Below are 20400 nucleotides of genomic sequence, written 5' to 3'. Positions count from 1 at the left end.
ATGATCTGATAGTGCAAGGGCCCTGATGCGTTACACAATGACCACATGACGACAGTAAAGTGGCGATGACATCATCAGATCACATTAAGAAATCAGTGTTAGTGTTAGTTTTACTGTCAACTGTCACTTTAAAAAGAATAACAATATCCAGAAAACACCCATCAAATTATGTTATAAAGATATTATGAAGCACATGTGTGACACATATGCAAGCTGCCATTTATTATACCAAACCAATCCAATGGCTTTATAATTAAAGATCAACTGATAACTAAGTGTATAAACTTCAGCTGGTTGTTAAAGTAACGGTAACCCAAGCTTAAAAATCATTTTTCATGTGCAATGAATGTCCAAATGCGTAAACTTTTAAGGCATGTTTTCTCAGTTTGTCCGAACTTCAAAGGAAGTTGTGTGTTTGTGGAGGGGGTGGGGTTGTTAACAGAAGAGGTGTATGTACAATGTATGTCGCGAGTTATAAAATAAAAATTAATGTCCTAATGTGTTAACTTGTTTTATTAAGTTTGTCATTATAGCAATAGCAAAATAAAAGGTGCTATTCCCCCGTCCCCTGCCCTCTCCCCTTCCCTCTCCCCGCCCCACGTGCTCTAAAGCCTGCTTCCGTTCTCCATGATCCCGTCCCATAGCAAAAGTTAAATATGAGGTGCCGTTTCCCCGCCCCCCTGCCCCTTCCCTCTCCCCGCCCCACGTGCTCTAAAGCCTGCTTCCGTTCTCCATGATCCCGTCCCATAGCAAAAGTTAAATATGAGGTGCCGTTTCCCCGCCCCCCTGCCCCTTCCCTCTCCCTGTCCCACGTGCTCTAAAGCCTGCTTCCGTTCTCCATGATCCCGTCCCATAGCAAAAGTTAAATATGAGGTGCCGTTTCCCCGCCCCCCTGCCCCTTCCCTCTCCCCGCCCCACGTGCTCTAAAGCCTGCTTCCGTTCTCCATGATCCCGTCCCATAGCAAAAGTTAAATATGAGGTGCCGTTTCCCCGCCCCCCTGCCCCTTCCCTCTCCCTGTCCCACGTGCTCTAAAGCCTGCTTCCGTTCTCCATGATCCCGTCCCATAGCAAAAGTTAAATATGAGGTGCCGTTTCCCCGCCCCCCTGCCCCTTCCCTCTCCCTGTCCCACGTGCTCTAAAGCCTGCTTCCGTTCTCCATGATCCCGTCCCATAGCAAAAGTTAAATATGAGGTGCCGTTTCCCCGCCCCCCTGCCCCTTCCCTCTCCCTGTCCCACGTGCTCTAAAGCCTGCTTCCGTTCTCCATGATCCCGTCCCATAGCAAAAGTTAAATATGAGGTGCCGTTTCCCCGCCCCCCTGCCCCTTCCCTCTCCCCGCCCCACGTGCTCTAAAGCCTGCTTCCGTTCTCCATGATCCCGTCCCATAGCAAAAGTTAAATATGAGGTGCCGTTTCCCCGCCCCCCTGCCCCTTCCCTCTCCCTGTCCCACGTGCTCTAAAGCCTGCTTCCGTTCTCCATGATCCCGTCCCATAGCAAAAGTTAAATATGAGGTGCCGTTTCCCCGCCCCCCTGCCCCTTCCCTCTCCCTGTCCCACGTGCTCTAAAGCCTGCTTCCGTTCTCCATGATCCCGTCCCATAGCAAAAGTTAAATATGAGGTGCCGTTTCCCCGCCCCCCTGCCCCTTCCCTCTCCCTGTCCCACGTGCTCTAAAGCCTGCTTCCGTTCTCCATGATCCCGTCCCATAGCAAAAGTTAAATATGAGGTGCCGTTTCCCCGCCCCCCTGCCCCTTCCCTCTCCCTGTCCCACGTGCTCTAAAGCCTGCTTCCGTTCTCCATGATCCCGTCCCATAGCAAAAGTTAAATATGAGGTGCCGTTTCCCCGCCCCCCTGCCCCTTCCCTCTCCCCGCCCCACGTGCTCTAAAGCCTGCTTCCGTTCTCCATGATCCCGTCCCATAGCAAAAGTTAAATATGAGGTGCCGTTTCCCCGCCCCCCTGCCCCTTCCCTCTCCCTGTCCCACGTGCTCTAAAGCCTGCTTCCGTTCTCCATGATCCCGTCCCATAGCAAAAGTTAAATATGAGGTGCCGTTTCCCCGCCCCCCTGCCCCTTCCCTCTCCCTGTCCCACGTGCTCTAAAGCCTGCTTCCGTTCTCCATGATCCCGTCCCATAGCAAAAGTTAAATATGAGGTGCCGTTTCCCCGCCCCCCTGCCCCTTCCCTCTCCCCGCCCCACGTGCTCTCATTTGTGACTCCGTTCTCCATGATCCCGTCCCATAGCAACAGTTAAATAAAAGTGCCGTTCCCCCGTCCCCCCTGCCCCTCCCCTCTCCCTGCCCCACATACTATAAAGTCTGCTTTCATTCTCCATGATCCCGTCCGATCCCATAGCAACAATGAAATAAAAGGTGTCGTTCCCCTGTCCCCCTGCCCCTTTCCTCCCCGTCGCAGTTACTCTAAAGCCTGTCTCCGTTCTCTGTCCCCATACGCCCCTCTTAATATTGATGTGTGACGTCATAATTCTTACCAAAAATGAGGCAATGGGCGCAGCCAATGAACTGTATGTGTATAGCAACAGTTCTTTGCTTGCACTGTACGCGCCCGCTGCAACAGTGAAAATGGTGAGCAAAACCCCACCAATTTTGGCAGGTTTTTTGCTCATAAATCTGTCAATTCTAAACGGATTTTGTTCAAAAATAGATGGATGTCAAGACGAAGTCAGCGCCTTTGTTGCGTGTAAATTTGGCGAGGTTTGATGCGGTATCCAGGGGGGAGATCCAATAACATACACACACACAGACAGAGACACGATCCGGCTATTTGTAAAGAGATCATTATTATTATTATTTCGGAAAACCCGCGCTCAGGCGGGTCCCGCTAGAGTTCCGCGCTGTTTCAACTTCACAAAGCACTAAGATTGATCTTAACTTTGTATCAATCTTAGTTGCTAAGCAAAGAGTGACATCACAATAACAGCTACCCTGTCCCTGTTTGTACTCCGTTTAGATTATTTTTTTCCTGTTCAGTTTATTTTTTATCCTGTCCCGTATCATTTATTAGTCCCTTTTCTGTTTTCTTTTCCCATACTATTTCCCCAGCCCCGTTATTATTTTCTCGTCCTGTTTTTCCCATTTTGTATTATTTGTCAATCTAATTAATTTTGTTTGTCCGAACAAAAAAGTTGTTTTGTTTGTGTGTGGGGGGGGGGGGGGGCGGCTAACAAAAGAGGTGTAGATGCCACAAGGTTTAAAATAGCAACAGTAATTCTGTCAATTCTAAACGGATTGACAGACACGATTCGGCTATTTATAAAGAGATTATTACTTGTTCAACCAATACAAAACAAACCAAAGTAACAATAGCACAAGAAAGAGCATTTAAGGAAAAATGTTTAGAAAAAAAAGCAACTAATAAATTAAAAAAATACAAAATTATAAAAATTGACAACCAGAGGGCCCCATCTTGTTCCCACCCAGCATCCTACGTCTTTTTTCTTCTTCGTATGTTGTAGACAAGGGTTTTTCCGCCCTCTTGCTTTAGCAAGAGTTTTTGTTCATTTGCTTTATTCTTAATAAGATAACAGCAAGTTCATTAGTTTTCAGTCATTTTTTAATGACCGTTTGGTCCTGCCTTGCCCCGCCTGCTTTCGTTCTGCTGCCGGTCCCTGAGCTACCAGGAATTCAAGCCAGTATGGCCATTCAATAAATTTCCTGGTCTGCCACCATGGTGAATTAATAACGTGCGCGATTTACTGCTTTACATCACAGAGCTCAACGCCTGATTATTTGCAATGGTAAAGAGCACAGCTAAGGGCTCCAGTAGTACCAAGGGTAAACCCATGAAATGTATGAGCCAAAAATAAACAAAATTCTAGCAACTTTGAAGAGAAGATTAAATTTCCATATTTGGGGCTGATTTTACATGGAATGACCCATTTACGGTCTAGAGAAACCATTTAGCTTTATATACCTTTCACTCCAAAGCAATCATCAACATTATTGAAAATGTCAAACGATGGTGCTTGCAGTTTCAAGCTTTGTAGTTTGTTTTCTCAGTTTAAAATATTTCTAATTCTTGTTCAAAATATTGTTGTGTTTTTTCTTCACCAGAACCACATATCCTGCTATTCAAGAGACAGAGGACACAACAATCATGAGATTTGTTTGTAAATTTATAAAGATCTTAATCAAGTTGTTGTTAATTTTATATGTAGTGTTTTAATGTTAAAGTTAGGTATTTAACAGCAGTTGGGAAATCAAATTGAGTATTGAGAGTGACCATAGTTTAATTCTGTACTAAAGCAAAATGTGTTCTGACGCGACTGTTTGAATCTCAGAGAAATCGCAATCAAAATAAATTCAAACTATTCAAATAGACCTAAGATTAATTCTGCAAAAAGAAAAATGGGTGTTTTGAAGCGACTGGTTAAATCTTAGCAAAAATGGAGGAGAATATTTTCCAAACTTCCTAGATTGAGCTGAGATTAATTCTGTGCTAAGAAACATGGGTGTTTTGAAGCTACTGGTTGAATCTCTGCGAAATCGGAGGTGCTCAATTTAAAAAAAAAAGCCTAGATTGAGTTAAGATTATTCAACAAAATTATGATGTTGTCCTTTAAAGACACTGGGCACTATTAGTAATTGTCAAAGACCAGTCTTCTCACTTGGTGTATCTCAACATATGCATAAAATAACAAACCTGTGAAAACTTCAGCTCAATTGGTCGACGATATAATAATGAGAAAAAAAAACACCCTGGTAACACGAAGTTGTGTGCTTTCAGATTTCGAGACCTTAAATTCTAAATCTGAGGTCTCAAAATCAAATTCGTGGAAAATTACTTCAGAGGGAGCTGTTTCTCACAATGTTTTATACTATCAACCTCTCCCCATTACCTGTTACCATGTCAGGTTCTATGCTAATCATTATTTTGAGTAATTACCAATAGTGCCCAATGCTTTCAAGCTTTCATATATTGACAGAGAGCCCTCTGTTGGTTAACTTGCTCACATTAGTTTTATTCATGTGCTCGCAAGGATTAAGACAGGTACCTGGGGCCTTATTCATGAAGCCTTCTTAGGCCTTAGTAAGCATTTACGTGTTACTAGTTCGTTCTTAGTGAGTTGTGTCATATTCACGGAGCACTCGTAACTTAAATCGAGTTGTATGTCCTTACTAGTGCTACGTGGGTTTTTTCGGCTTCGTAGCATTTTCTTAAGCCCTTTTTCATTATTCCGTGCCAACAATTCCTAGCGAATTGAGCTTTATGTGAAGGACAACAGCTTTTAATATACAATACAATCCTTGAGAAATTTTCTTGATGAATTCTTCTTGATTTGTGTTATTTTATTTCATCATTAGATAATTATTTTTAATTTATTTGTTTCTTTACTTATTTGTTTCTTTATTGGTTTTTTTAATTGTTTTTAAAAATATATTATGACTCTTTGTTGTTATGGTTATTTGTAACTACTATTAATAAATACCTTGGACGGTTTCAAGTCTCTGATTGGTCAAAACCCAGTCATGTGTGGGAGTGTTAACGGCGGTATAAAGACCGGCTTTGGAAAATAGCGAACAAGTGGCCCCTAAATCAGCATACATTGTGTAAACCTTGCGCATTGCACTGTAACGCATGCTTATTTATATCCATGTTAGTTTCATTGCAACTTCGCGCACTTGTGCGTATGCGTGCTGAACATGTATAAATTTGTATATGCGTGTAACAGGTGCACTCATATAAACTGACGCTGAGCTCATGCGCGCGTTTTAATGCACAAAGAACAGCTATCGTCCAATCATTTGCTTCCAGTGAAGGCGCTGAACAGATCATTATTTAAAAGAGTCACTGGTCTCAAAGATCAGTAATGTGATTAATGCACGAAAGAGATGGGAACCATCAAAAGCTCTAATATGGCCACTGAACATGTCTGGAAGTTCCGCCGAGAGAAAAGTCACAAAATTTGGACAATTTTAGTCGTTTATTTCGCTAAAAAAGGTATTTATGAATGGGAATAACAGTGCGAGAACCCGGTTGGCTACTGTTAACGGACGTCGCCTCCAGCCACCAACCTGGTCATTACCACGCAGTGAAGACCGGGCTCTCACTGTTATTCCCTAATTATTATTACTTCTTATTTTAATTTAGTTGTGTATTGTGTATTATTATTTTGGTTTTAATTTAGTTCGTCTGGTTGGTGTTTCTGCTCTTGTTTGGCTATGCGGGGTTTTAAATTATTTTAGGGTAGTTTCTGTCTGTACAGTTTTGTTACTTGCCTTGATTTGTGTTTCAATATAATTGTAGTGGTAGCAGTGATTAGTAACAACAACCACCCGATAGTTCAGAGGTAACCAACTACATTTGTACTCTCATTGCATGTTGGTGTCGTGTGAAAGCTTGCGAATTCTCTGAATGTCATCCCAATTGAGGTGAATCGCTTTGGTAGTTCTGAGGACTTTTCCAACACAGTTTATCAGTGAAATTTCTGCCAAGGTGTCAACATCCGAAAATTTGTTGTTAAGCATCAACCAATTAAATGCAACAAGGTTAACTAACTTCATTATCTGAGTTGGCGAGAACTTGGCCTTCCGGTCTTCGCCTCATCCTCTCGTTGCAGGACAACGGTCTTTCTCCTTATTTTAGTCTGGCGCTCCATGTTTGCAGGATGACAAATATCTCCAAAATGACGATAGCCAGTCCAGTCACTGTATAAACACTCGTTTTTGACAATGAGGTCACGCTCCAGTGGATTACATAACAAATCCATGACTGTTCAGCTCAAGCGCGTTCCGGCTTAATAAGGCGTTACGAGAGATTTAGTAAGTAACGCAGTAGTAAAGCGATAAGAATTCTTTGTGAATAATGCGTAAGGACTTACTAAAGTGTTACTAAGAGCCACGTAAGTGAACGATTTATGAAGGCTTTGAGAATACGGCCCCCACTTCTCAGATTCAGTGATTCCATTGGATAATTGCAGTGACTGAAAGCTATTGTACCTGTGTTTGTTTTGATTGGCCTGAGGTCAACTCGGAAAACCAATCAAAACACGGATATGGACAGCTTACTTTCAGTTGTCTGCATGCCGTGTCCAAGTGTGTACTATGTTTACAGCACATGCATGTGCATGATGTACATTATATGTACAAGTTCATGTACTTGCATGTAATGTTGGCAGATAATTTGACTATGTATCTCTATGTGAAATGAATGTAGGTCAAAGGTGACTATAAAAGCTGGCTGGAGGCCGTCAGATGTTTAGGCTAATGATTATTCAGCCAGCCAGCCTTACAAACTGGCCACTTTGGAGCTATTATGGAAATATAATTTTTTTGTTTATGAACAATAAAACAATTTTTTTAGTAATTGTTTTGAAACTTTGCATGGTGGAAATCTCTATAGAAATGTTTGCGGTAACACTCTCTGTCCTTACTCTATACACCATGTAATGACCATCTCTAATGAGTTGGGGTGGTTCTGAAAAGAACCGTTGGTTTCAACTCAACGTTGCGATCAGTATGTAGAATTTCTAATCATTTTCGCACGACAAGTGCGAATGCGCTGTATTTTGTATTATGTAACAGCGCTGACTATAGTCTATTTAGCTCACTATTTAGCTCACTCTCGGTTCAACAGTCAGCCTATACACACGTCCAATTCCAACCATTCCACACTCGCATTCCATCTGCCACACCTTAGTTGACGTAACACTATGATGTCCGTAGACGGTAATCGGACAAACCAAGGCAACCAGGAAATCCTCCAGGCTATCCAGGCACTAACCAACTCCCTGGACGTAAGAGTTGAAAGCGCCTGCAAGAAGCAGCGGCTCTCAGCAGACGTACCCACCTTTATAAGAGACGGCAATAAGCAGCAGTACAACCACTGTGAGAAGGTTCTCTCACTAGTCGAATAGGCCGCACAGAGCATCGACTCCATCGACTGAATGTGGTTCCAATTTTCAAGAAAAAAGAAAAAAAAGAGTTGTGTGGAAAATTATAGACCTGTGTCGTTACTTTGCGTATGTGCCAAAGTTATGGAAAGGGCCATTTTTAATACCATATTTCCTGCTATTCAGGGTGAACTTCATCACTTATTATTATAGCACGGGTTTGTCAAAGGCCGCTCCACTGTTTCACAACTTTTGTCTGTTTATCAAGAGGTCAGCTGTGTTTTGGACAAAGCTAGGCAGGTCGATGTGGTTTACCTTGATTTTTCTAAAGCATTTGATAACGTTTCTCACAGATTGCTTTTACACAAATTACAGGGTTTTGGGTTCCATTCTAACTTACTCGAGTGGTTCAATTCATACTTGAGTAATCGCCAACAAAGGGTGGTTATTGAAGGAAGTAGTTCTGAATGGCGTCCCCGTTGTATCAGGTATTCCACAGGGGTCTGTTTTAGGTTCGCTTTTGTTTCTTTTGTATATAAGTGACATGCCCAGTTCTGTTCAACATTCCACTGTAGCTTTATTTGCTGATGATTCTAAATGTTTTAAGTCCATTAAAAACACATCGGACTGTAGGCTTCTTCAGAATGACCTAGATTCTTTATATTCGTGGAGTGTTGAATTAGGGAATAACAGTGCAAGTACCCGGTCTTCACTGCGTGGTAATGACCAGGTTGGTGGCTGGCGCTGTTAACAGACCGAGCCGGAGGCGAGGTCCGTTAACAGCGCCAGCCACAACCAAGGTCATTACCACGCAGTGAAGACCGGGTACGAACACTGTTATTCCCATTAATAAATACCTTTTTTAGCGAATTAAACGGCTAAAATTGTCCAAATTTTGTGACTTTTTATCTCGGCGATACTTCCAGACATGTTCAGGGGCCATGGCTTTTGATGGTTCCCATCTCTTTCGTGCGTTAATCATATTACTGATCTTTGAGACCAGTGACTCTTTTAAATAATGATCTGTTCAGCGCCTTCACTGGGGTTAAAGGAGGCAAATGATTGGACGATAGCTGTTCCTTGTGCATTAAAACGCGCGCATGAGCTCGGCGTCAGTTTATACGCTTGCACATGTTACACGCGCGCACTCAAAATTGATACATTTTCAGCGCGCGTACGCGTAAGTGCGTGAAGTTGCAATGAAACTAACAGGGATATAAATAAGCGTGCGATACAGTGCAACGCGCAAGGTTTACACAATGTATGCTGATCTAGTGGCCACTTATTCGCTATTTTCCAAAGCCGGTCTTTATACCACCGTTAACACTCCCACACGTGACCGGGTTATGACCAATCAGAGACTGGAAACCGTCCAAGGTATTTATTAATTTTGATTATAACTTGAATAATTCTCATCTTGAAAGAACAGACTCTTTTCGTGATTTAGGAGTAGACATTTCTTTTGATTTCGTTTGGAATTCTCAAATTAGTCATATTACTAGCAAATGCAATAGGAAGTTGGGTATGATTAAGCGCACAATTGGTTATGACACTCCATGCAGATCTTCTAAAACTCTTTATACTGCATTAATTAGAAGCGACTTGGAGTATTGTAGTTCAGTTTGGAGTGGCACTTCAAAACGCAATATGAAACTTGTTGAAGGTGTCCAAAGACGAGCCACTAAGTTCATTTTACATCGTCCTCAAGAAGATTATAAGACACGGCTAGAACGTCTTTTCATTTTACCCGTCTTTTAGAAGGAAAATTTGTGATCTTATTCTGTTTTTTAAATGTAAATACTGTAGCGGCGGTAACTATCGACCGGTAGGGGGCGCCAGCACGACTCCCATTCGGAGCAACGCTGATGGCCCAGACAAGCCGATCGTATCTGCTCGCTGGAGAGAGCGCACTCTGGCTTAGGCTTCTCTCGTGTAATTTCATGACTGGTTGTGTGTAAATAAACCTCCAAAGAAACGGACAGAAAAGGCAGTTAATTGTACCTCAATTGTGTCATTAAACTGTGTACAACGCAACCCACGGTCAACGCTACATAACGATCAAATTAACATAAATGTTGATAGATATGTAAGTTTTAATGTCACACAGGGCCATCCTGCCACTAGACTGTCTTCTGGTCCCTTCAGGTTATCAGTTCCTCGTTGCAAAACAGAGTCCCATAAGTCGTTTTATTTTCAGTGGATTGTCCCCATGTGGAACCAGCTTCCGCGGTGTGCTGTCAGTCAGATCTAATGTGTCCTTGTCAGCATTTAAGACTCTTCTGCTCCAATTTTACAGGGACAAGTTTGTATCTGACTTTTCAGCGGATGATGTTTGCACTTGGGTGTCACATTGCCATTGCTCTTGTTGTCGTTTTTTTTTTTATGTAGTGGGATGGGTGGTTTTTAACTATGGGGTGGGTTTCATCCTTTGTGGCAGGACGGCTTTGTAGAGGTGCTGGTCACTTGTTCCTCCTCGCCACTCACTGGCTTGGTATTTTTAAGCTTTTTTGGTTCATTGTTTCTCTAAGTATCGTCTTGTATATTTATATTTTTATGCCAGTGTAAAGTTTAATAAAACTAAAGTTTAATAAAACTAAAACAATGGCTCTTCTATCAAACACCAGCATACCCCATCCCGAGCCGTGTATTCAGACGCAAGCGACACCGGCTATGGCGGCTACGCAACAGGTTGCCCTGCCCTACACCTTTCTGGCTCATGGTCAAAAACCGAACAGTCCCGCAGTTCAACATGGCGCGAACTAGAAGCCGAATACAAGATGCTCCAAGACCTATGCGTAGAATTCACACATGAAAAAGTGAGATGGTATACAGATTATGCTAATGTTCCCCGCATCCTTGCTCACGGTAGCACCAAACCCGACTTACAGGAACTTGCCTTGGCCATCTTTTTATTGTCCCTTAAGCACAATCTGGTAATTCTTCCAGAACAGTATTGCTGACAGCATCAGTAGAGTAAGCGATTACGACGACTGGTCAATAGATATTCCCACCTTCACTTTCATTGATAATCTCTGGGGACCACATACATTCGATCGTTTTGCTTCCCCTGCCAATAACAAAGTACGGCAATTTAATTACAGATTCTGGTGCAAAAATACATCAGGGGTCGACGCTTTCTGTCATGGTCAACAGACAACAACTATTTGTGCCCACCCGTTTCCCTCATAGTCCATACTCTGAAACACCTAACCAACTGTCTCGGTAGCGGTACTCTTATTGTTCCCAAATGGACCTCCGCATACTTTTGGCAACCACTTAATACTCAGCTCTATTCATGACTGGCATTTGTTGAATATCTCATTCACTCCACCCTTGATTACCCCAATTCAATATTTAACAGCACCCCAACATTCCTGTGCTTAGCTCTGCGCATTGATCATACAGTGTAGCCGTAACCCCAGACAAGTCTTGAAAGGTTTTTGCTGCTCAGAACTCGGCTATTGCCAGAAGTGTATATAATTAATATGCACAATTTGGAATGTTTTTTAGCAAAGGATATGGCTGATTTGAGGCTTGTGAATGGCTATTTGCCACTCAAGCGGCAATTTGTCGCCGGCCAAGTATATTATTGACTAATCAGTGTGCTATTTGATGTATGCTGTTTTCGTTCATTTAGCAACGCACCGTCACAACATTACTTTACCCTTTCTTTGGCGTTTTCGTTAGCAAGGTTGACTAGCAACTGCACCAAAAGTTCACCAAAACCAAATGTTTGAATTTGTGATTATTGTGTTTGTTTTTTATTTGTCCACTTGAGGTAGAAATAGAATAGAAATAGACTTTCTGACGTAAGAATGGAGGAAGAAAGCTCTTTCTCCAGAAAACGATCAGAGCATACTGATCGAAATGTCAAGTTGAAACCAACGGTTTATTTCAGAACCACTCCAACTCTTTAGAGATAGTCATTACATGGGGTTACCGCAAACCTTTCTATTTAATTGTTTGTCACGAGTTATATGTTTAAATAAGGGAATCGATGTGTGGTGAAGAGGTTTTAAACTAGTGGTTTAACCCCAATGAGGCCTGGTTCTTGATAATTTTACTGAGACAAAGTAAATTATCAAGAACCAAGTCTTGGCGGGTTTAAACCACTATAGTTGAAAACCGATTTCAACACACTTTGATACCCATTCATAAATACCTTTTCGGTCAAAAACATCAACATTTTTTGGTCAAAAAGTAAAATAAATGCAAAAATTATAATTGTTCAATGATTTCTTTCAACACAACACCCCTCCAGCTATGAAATGGTAAAGCCCTCTGCTGCCCTCAGGTAAACAACTCCTTACAAGGGAATGCTGTGCGCGTATCGCGTGATATGGCACAACTGTTTCAGCCGTTGCTCTCGACCAATAGGAATGAAGAAACTGTCATATAAGAACAGGTGCAATGTTTCAACACTTTTTACTGGTCATAAACAAAGGTTTATACACACCCACGTGGCGCGCTCTCCATCAATAGGAATAGCCAAACTGTCTGAGGTATTTATGAATAATAGATTAAAGTTGTTTAGGGGTGTCTCCGCCTATCCCCTTTTGTGATGCAATCGAGGCAGACTTTGCCTCGATCGAACATCGACCCCCCTCAGATTTGCCTGCAATGCGTAGAGTAAACACACGTGCAAGTACATGCAAGTCCAAGTCGTGAGTTTGTACGTTTTGAAAAACAACTAAAGATGGGGTCAGTTTGCAAAGTGGTGCGGTCCGACGTCTTTTGAGCGCTGTGCAGCAAACACTTTGAGCCGTCGTGCTTTGAAACCAGAATACACCACACATTTGACATGAAGAGAAAATTTATTCTTAAACATGACGCCAGCCCAACAATTTTGCCAGAAGTCGAAGAAGGTACCTGAAAGACCTGACAAACCTAGAGGATCATTTGCCTAACGTGAATTTTTGGGGGTAAATTTCAACTTTGAGGGCATGTTTTTAGCTTGCGCCAAGCGTCATGATTTTTGGGGGCACTGCATGCGATGCACCGTGCAGGGTAATCCGAGTAGACCATCCGCACAGCAGCCATAGTGACGTGTGTGCAGTCTGCTCCAGGACCGTAGTTCTGTATGTGGGCATCATACCGATAAAGTACCCAGACGTAGTGTACGGAGCCAGACAACACATTTTCTCTTCAAATATCTCGCCTTGATTGACGTCACAAACAGCGCCCTCTCGGGTCGGGCCTACTCTTTAGTTTGTAAATAAAATTAAAACTAATTTTTTAGAACCTTAGTTAACTGTTTATTCACATTCCACTCATCAAAAGACATATCTTGGTGACAACAGCTTTATTTTGAAAAAAATATCAGTTCCAGGTGACTTTAAGTCCTTTTGTAAGTTAGCATGGCCTGAGATTTTTAGTCCCCAAAGTGGAAATTTCCACTCAGATTTTTGTCAGATTTAAAAACTACTGGCAGCATGGCCCAGACTTTCTGATTGAGAGCGGTTGTGATGGATACATCTTTTCATTAGTAAAACGGCTGAAGTTTGCCGCAGGCCCAGTGGCCCATTTTTATCATTTATTTAGTGGAGTTTTGCCTCATTTTCTTTGAATTGTTGCTGTAACCTCCATATACCTGTACTGTGCGGTAATTACAATTTATTTTCTAATCTACCTTGTGCCATTTCACAATGCTCATCCCCTACTTTGGTTAGTAATATTTGACTATCATGTGAATGCAGTGCTCACGGCTCCTGAGTTTTCTGTTACTTTGGTGCTGAAGCACCAATGAACCAATGAAACCCCCACTTATTATATTTTAGCGCTTGCTGGTTCGGCTAATTGCATTGTATTTTATTTCATCGTATCGTCTATTTGTAGAGAATTCAAAGTTATTTGCCTCACCCGGGCGAACACAATGATGTGCAAACATACTATTAAATTCATTTAAATTATCAGGAAAGGCTTTAAACTCTCTGTGTGCATTATTTTTAAGACAACTATAATTATTTACTGGCATTTCGTAATTGGCTGTAGCCCCATTTTTTGGAGTGGGTGTCGTTACAGTTTTACAGAAGAACACGCTACACGTACACGATTGGGTGAAATCTTTGAGCCACAAGCCGAAGCCGGTCTTATAGAAAGTGGACACTATTGGTAATTGTCAAAGACCAGTCTTCTCACTTGGTGTATCCCAACATATGTAAAAAATAACAAACCTTTGAAAATTTGAGCTCAATTGGTCGTCAAAGTTGCGAGATAAAGATAAAAGAAAAAACACCCTTATCACACAAGTTTCTAACTGGGTGTCGAGTTTGCAACCGTGGCAGATTAAGAGTCAGTTCAGGTAAATAGTTGACATACTTGCTCACGGTCAAAAAATGATTTTTTTTTATACTTTGTGGGTGGAAGGGCCTTGGGGTGCAAGTAAACAAAATTGCATTTTCAATTCTATATATAGCCCGTTGCCATGGTTACGGCTCATTTTAATTTTTTTTGCCATTTTAAGTCGATTTTGGGGTCTGAAAAACTGGTTTTTAGCTCATATTTACAACTCCACCCCACCAAAATGCAACATTAATTCAAAAAACCTTTTATATCACTACAAAGTATCATCCTTGGCCTTCCTTGAGAAAAAAAATTATTGCTTTAAATATTACCCTTGTGCTATTTTTGCATCATGCATTACAGTATGTTTTTAGAACTTGCAAAATCGACATTTTTACCCTATTTTTGGACCCCAAAATGTAAACTTGCCAGGGGTCTCAGAAAATTTTCCTTTCGTCTGTGATTAGGACCAACATTGGTCTTTCCATATCTGGTGTCAAAAACTTGGGCAATTGTATCCTGTTGGGCCAGTACTGCCTCAAAACTAGACTTTTTTCCCCAAAACATGAAAAATGCCTTTTTAAGGGTCTTTTCACATAATATCGACATACGTGTCCATGGTAAAAGAAAAGGAATATTTTTTTTATACTTTGTGGATGGTAGGGACTTGGGGTGCAAATAAACAACATTAACATTTCAAATCATGATATAACACGTTGCCATGGTAACAGTTCATTTGTGTTTAGTCCACTTTGGGCCGATATTGGGGAATGAAAAACTGTTTTTTTAAGTTAATATTTACAACTCCACCCCACCAAAAAACAAAAATATTTCATAAAACCTTTTACATCACTACAAAGTATCATCCTTGGCTTTACTTGAGACAAAAAAATATTGCTATAAATTTCCCCCTTGTGCTATTTTTAGAACGTGCATTACAGTATGTTTTTAGAGCTTGCAAAATCAACATTTTTACCATATTTTTTGCCCTCAAAATTTCATTTTTTTCAGGGGTCTCAGAATATTTTCCTTTCGGTTTTGATCAGGGCCATAATTTGTCTTTTTATTTCTGGTAAGAAAAACTCGGGCAATTGTATCCTGATGTAACAGAACTGTCTCAAAAAATAGACCCTTTTCCCCGAAAACATAGAGAAATGCATTTTGAAATATTTGCTTCATTTTGAATTTATAACATGAAGAAGTTAGCTATAATTCCATCAATCTGGCAGCTTTTTATAAGCACTTTGTAGGTTTAGTGCATTACCAAACATTGATCAGGACTTGTTGATGACCTAAATCTTATAATTTGCCCCACCCCGGCCCTGGCCCAATCATATTTCTTGACATTGCATAAAATAAAATAACAGTTTTGTGAACAGCGCCTCTTCTTTGAAAGTCACATTTTTTAATTCCCCTTGCACATCAAGAAAGTTTGTACTGTCTTTAATGTTTTATTGGTTCTCGGAATATTTCCCTTTTTGTTTTGATTGGGCTATCATTATGGTTTGCATGTCTACTGGGGAGAAACACTTTGGTTTATTGTATCCTGTTGTGACACTTCTGCCTCAAAAATGGTAATTTTTCCAAAAACCATAAAAATGCATTTTGAAGTTATCCCTTAGTTTAAATTGATAAAAAACAAAAACGAGCATGCTTGTTCAAAAGAATATGGCACTGTTTCCATGCTCTTTAAGCCACTGAGTTCTTGTTTTGTCATAACTACTTTACCTAGTTGTACAGGTATGATTCACATTGCAAGAAGAGAAGTAGTGCGATGAGCAAGCTTTACTGTTCTTGTCTTTACATGGCCTTATAACAGTCTTCTTGGTCCCCTGCCCGCTACCAAACTAAACATTTTCATCCCAATCAGAACAAAGAGGCTCTAAAAGTGAGTAAGTACTGTATCCAAAGTATCTAACCATTTGGCCGCTGTACCGCCCAGCCGCATTATAGCGATACACTGTATGCGGTACGAGGAAACCTCGCTAGCTTGTGTTTGTAGAAAAAAAGGAACATCAAAAGAAAACTCGATAGTCATTAGTAGGTCTACGCATTTGTTAATATATCTAGTTGTTATAGATCGTTATTAATTCTTCCTTCACAGTTGACTTGTCGAAGCTAATGATGATGAAATAATTTAGCTCTTACGAAAAATAAAACGCTCATTAGTAAACAGGAAACTGTTTATCATTTATGATATTGTCAAAAACTAACGCCTTCGCATTTAATCAGTATGAGCATTGAGCCAGAAAAAAGCCTTGAAAAGCTATTGTGTTCATTTTATCCGTGCACAAAAATATTCGCCATAAAAATTACCGTAGCCGTTTAACGAGAGGCATTTATTGGTCCCATGAGAACTTTTATACAAATATTACCGAAAGGGTTAAAAATTGTGCATACACATTAAGCCATGGCTATCTTTTAAAATTTGAACTATGATTCCAGTAATTTACTGCAAGACTCTTGAGAAATTGGATTTCAGCAAACTCGGGCGGTGCAGGGACTAAAGGGCTAAATGGCCATTCACCTGCTTTGGCCTTCTGTAAGCAGTTCCCCATCTATGGTGGGGTTCCTTTCAATTGTACTGTTGCAAACAATAAAAGAGTTGGTTTATTTAACGTGATAAACAATTCAATGTTTTTTGTTGATCGTTCTCAGAGACATATATAATAATTATTAATTAGTAAGATAGTGAATGGAAAAACTATCAAACTAGCCTGAATAGACTTTTGTCACTGCAAATGCATCTTATTTATTTATGTTCAGCAGGTGCAAGTTTTTACAACTTCTTTCAATGTTGTTTCATTAAGGAACACGTTGCCTTGGATCGGTTGAGTTGGTATTTGAAAAGCGTTTGTAAACGTTTATTAAAAAATGCATATGATTAGAAAGATATTTTAAAAGTAGAATATAATGATCCACACAAGTATCACTCAAAAACATCTTTCTAACCATGCATTTTAAAACAAACCGTTACAAACGCATTTCAAAGACCAACTTGACCGATCCCAGGCAACGTGTTTCTTTTAAATAATCTCTTACGCTCATCTTGCAAATGTTAGTATCATTGTTTTTAATAAGATCTTGGCAAACTTTTCCAACACTTTTAAGCGGGCTTTTTAATTTCCCACGTTTGTGTTGGACATGATTGGATGCTCCAAACCATCTGCCGCAAGCACAGAAACTACATTGTTTATGATCTCTATCTCTAAGAAAAGTTTTACATTTGGTAGCAGGCAGGGACCAAGGAGAGTAGGCCCTGTATTGAAGACAACTTGTAAAGAATGCTCATCGCACTCTACTTGCAATGGGAATCATACCTGTACAATAGGTAAAGTAGCCAAATCAAGAACTCTCAGTGGCAAAGCATTGGTTATGGTTATGGTTGGATACTATTATGTTTAAATAAAAACTTTGTATTCATTACTCAAAGGGCATGGAAACAGTGCCAGATTTTTAACAAGCATGCATTGTTTTTGGAAAAATTACTATACTTAAGGCATGATCAGTCACAACAGGATACAATAAACACAGTTTTTTCTAACCAGAAGACATGAAAACACCAATAACAACCGAAAGGGAACACTTTCACAAAAAGAGGCGCTATTCACAAAACATTGTTTTATGCAATGTCAAGAAATATGATTGGGGCTGGGCCGGGCAAATTGTAAAATTAAGGTCATCAACAGTTCCTGATCAATGTTGGGTAATCCACTAAGTGCTAAGGAAAAGCTGCAAGATTGATAGAATTATTACTTTTTAATGTTAGAACTTCAATATGAAGAAAAAAACAATTCAAAATGCATTTTTTTGTTTGAGGAAAAAAGTATATTTTTGAGACAGTACTGTTAACATCAGGATACACTTGCCAAGTTTTTCTTACCAGAAATAAAAAAGAAAAATTTTGGCCCTGATCAAAACCGAAAGGAAAATATTCTGAGACCCCTGAAAAAAAATGAAATTTTGAGGGCAAAAAATATGGTAAAAATGTTGATTTTGCAAGTTCTAAAAACATACTCTAATGCACGTTCTAAACATAGCACAAGGGTGAAATTTATAGCAATATTTGTTTGTCTCAAGTAAAGCCAAGGATGATACTTTGTAGTGATGTAAAAGGTTTTATGAAATAATTTTGTTTTTTGGTGGGGTGGAGTTCAAGATCAGCCTAAAGTGTCCTAAACACACATGAACTGTTACCATGGCAACGTGTTATATTATGATTTGAAATGTAAATGTTGTTTATTTGGACCCCAAGTCCCTACCATCCTACCATCTACACAAAAATGAAAAATATTCTTCTGTTTTTTTTACCGGTGACACGTATTTCGATATTATGTGAAAAGACCCTTAAGAAGGCATTTTTCATGTTTTGGGGAAAAAAGTCTAGTTTTGAGGCAGTACTGTCACAACAGGATACAATTGCCCAAGTTTTTGACACCAGATATTGAAAGACCACTGTTGGCCCTAATCACAGCCGAAAGGGAAATTTTCTGAGACCCCTGGCAAATAGACATTTTGGGGTCCAAAAATAGGGTAAAAATTTTGATTTTGCAAGTTCTAAAAACATACTGTAATGCATAATGCAAAAATAGCACAAGGGTGTTATTTAAAGCAATAATTTTTTTTCTCAAGGAAGGCCAAGGATGATACTTTGTAGTGATATAAAAGGTTTTTTGAAATAATGTTGCGTTTGGGTTGGGTGGAGTTGTAAATATGAGCTAAAAACCAGTTTTTCAGACCCCAAAATCGGCCTAAAATGGCCAAAAAACAAAATGAGCCGTAACCATGGCAACGGGCTATATAGAGAATTGAAAATGCAATTTTGTTAACTTGCACCCCAAGGCCCTTCCACCCACAAAGTATAAAAAAAAATCATTTTTTGACCGTGAGCAAGTATGTCAACTATTTACCTGAACTGACTCTTAAGCGTTTTCAACTGGCTGCCGAGTTTGTAGTTGTGCATGTGCCGAGTTTGCGGGGTGCCGAGGTTGCGGGGTGCCGAGGTTGCGGGGTGCCGAGGTTGCGGGGTGCCGAGGTTGCGGGGTGCCGAGGTTGCGGGGTGCCGAGGTTGCGGGGTGCCGAGGTTGCGGGGTGCCGAGGTTGCGGGGTGCCGAGGTTGCGGGGTGTCGAGGTTACGGGGTGCCAAGGTTGCGGGGTGCCGAGGTTGCGGGGTGCAGAGGTTGAGAGGTTGCGAGGTGCCGAAGTGACCGCCACCCTGTCGCGGAGACCAGACAACTCGTCCGTTGGACAACTCGCCCGTCCGGACAACTCGACGGTTCAGACAACTCGACGTTTCTGACAACTCGACGGATGATTTAATCAACCGTCAGACAACTCGTCTTGGGGTCAAGACAAGTCGACGGATGGCGCGGGAGGGGTAAATAGCGGCATGGGGGTGGTGGGATGTACTGAGATGACTAGTGACTTGAAAAGGATGCACGGGTGTTCCCTGGGGGTGGGGGTATATCATGGTGGGATAAGGATAATATTAAGGATAAGGATATAATAAGGATAACAGGATAATAATTATGTTTAATATCCGGGCAAACCGATAATTGATACTCTTTTTTTTACCAGTGACCCCACATTTTTATTATTTTTGTACCATACATGGTCGAGGTGTTATTGTTAAGTAAATTAAAGTAAATCTTCTAAATAGAGCTGTATAATGTTTTAATTATTTAATGTTTAATTTTTTTTTACCTGTTATTTTGAATAAATTAAACAGACAACTTCTAGCTGGCTATATCGTAGCGTCATACGTTATCGGCACTCATATGTTTTCGGTCCCAAACTTTGATTCCCGATTACCGCAAGATTGTGCAAGCTGCACCTGTGACAGAAGCTATGCAGTTTACTCACGGTCTGTATTTTCATCAGGCTTAATTATGCTGAGAATAAAGTTTCCTGTCGTTGGTTATGCTCAAACATTTATAAAATGATTGATTTTTGGTACTAATCACTAGTACATTATTATGCCAACATTCAAATGAGTCAAAGAAACATCATCCAACCTCAAATGTTCAAAACAAAATTACTATCTGCTAGATTGAGTTTCATTCTGCTTTGGTCACTAGATGGATCACGTGAGGTGGTTACTATTTGGGATTCTATGGTGTGCCAATATGGGGAAAATATTAAAATATTTTAAGTGAAAATGGCCCCAAATTTTTTGTTTGGATTTACTGAATACTGTAATAAATTCCGATAAGCGTAATAAATATTAAGTCTACATTAAAGAGAAAACATCATAGATTGGTTTCTTATCTCCTGAAA

The 20400-nt window shown here is 40.5% G+C and overlaps 1 protein-coding gene across 2 annotated transcripts in view; it reads left to right on the top strand.

Moving 5' to 3' along the window:
• The window catches only part of LOC139951720 (cyclin-dependent kinases regulatory subunit-like), a 43077-nt gene extending 35761 nt beyond the window's left edge, over positions 1-7316 (top strand). For both annotated transcript variants that reach the window (XM_071950769.1, XM_071950768.1), the window contains exon 5: positions 4064-7316. In XM_071950769.1, coding sequence (XP_071806870.1) covers positions 4064-4110 — 47 coding nt within the window. In that variant the 3' untranslated portion in view covers positions 4111-7316. The remainder of the gene's footprint in view (positions 1-4063) is intronic.
• The last annotated feature ends 13084 nt before the right edge of the window (positions 7317-20400 follow it).

Source organism: Asterias amurensis, chromosome 19 (assembly GCF_032118995.1).
Source record: "Asterias amurensis chromosome 19, ASM3211899v1".
NCBI classification, from domain to species: domain Eukaryota; kingdom Metazoa; phylum Echinodermata; class Asteroidea; order Forcipulatida; family Asteriidae; genus Asterias; species Asterias amurensis.
The sequence above is the reverse complement of the archived record's forward strand: the minus strand, read 5'-3'. Positions and strand labels throughout refer to the sequence as shown.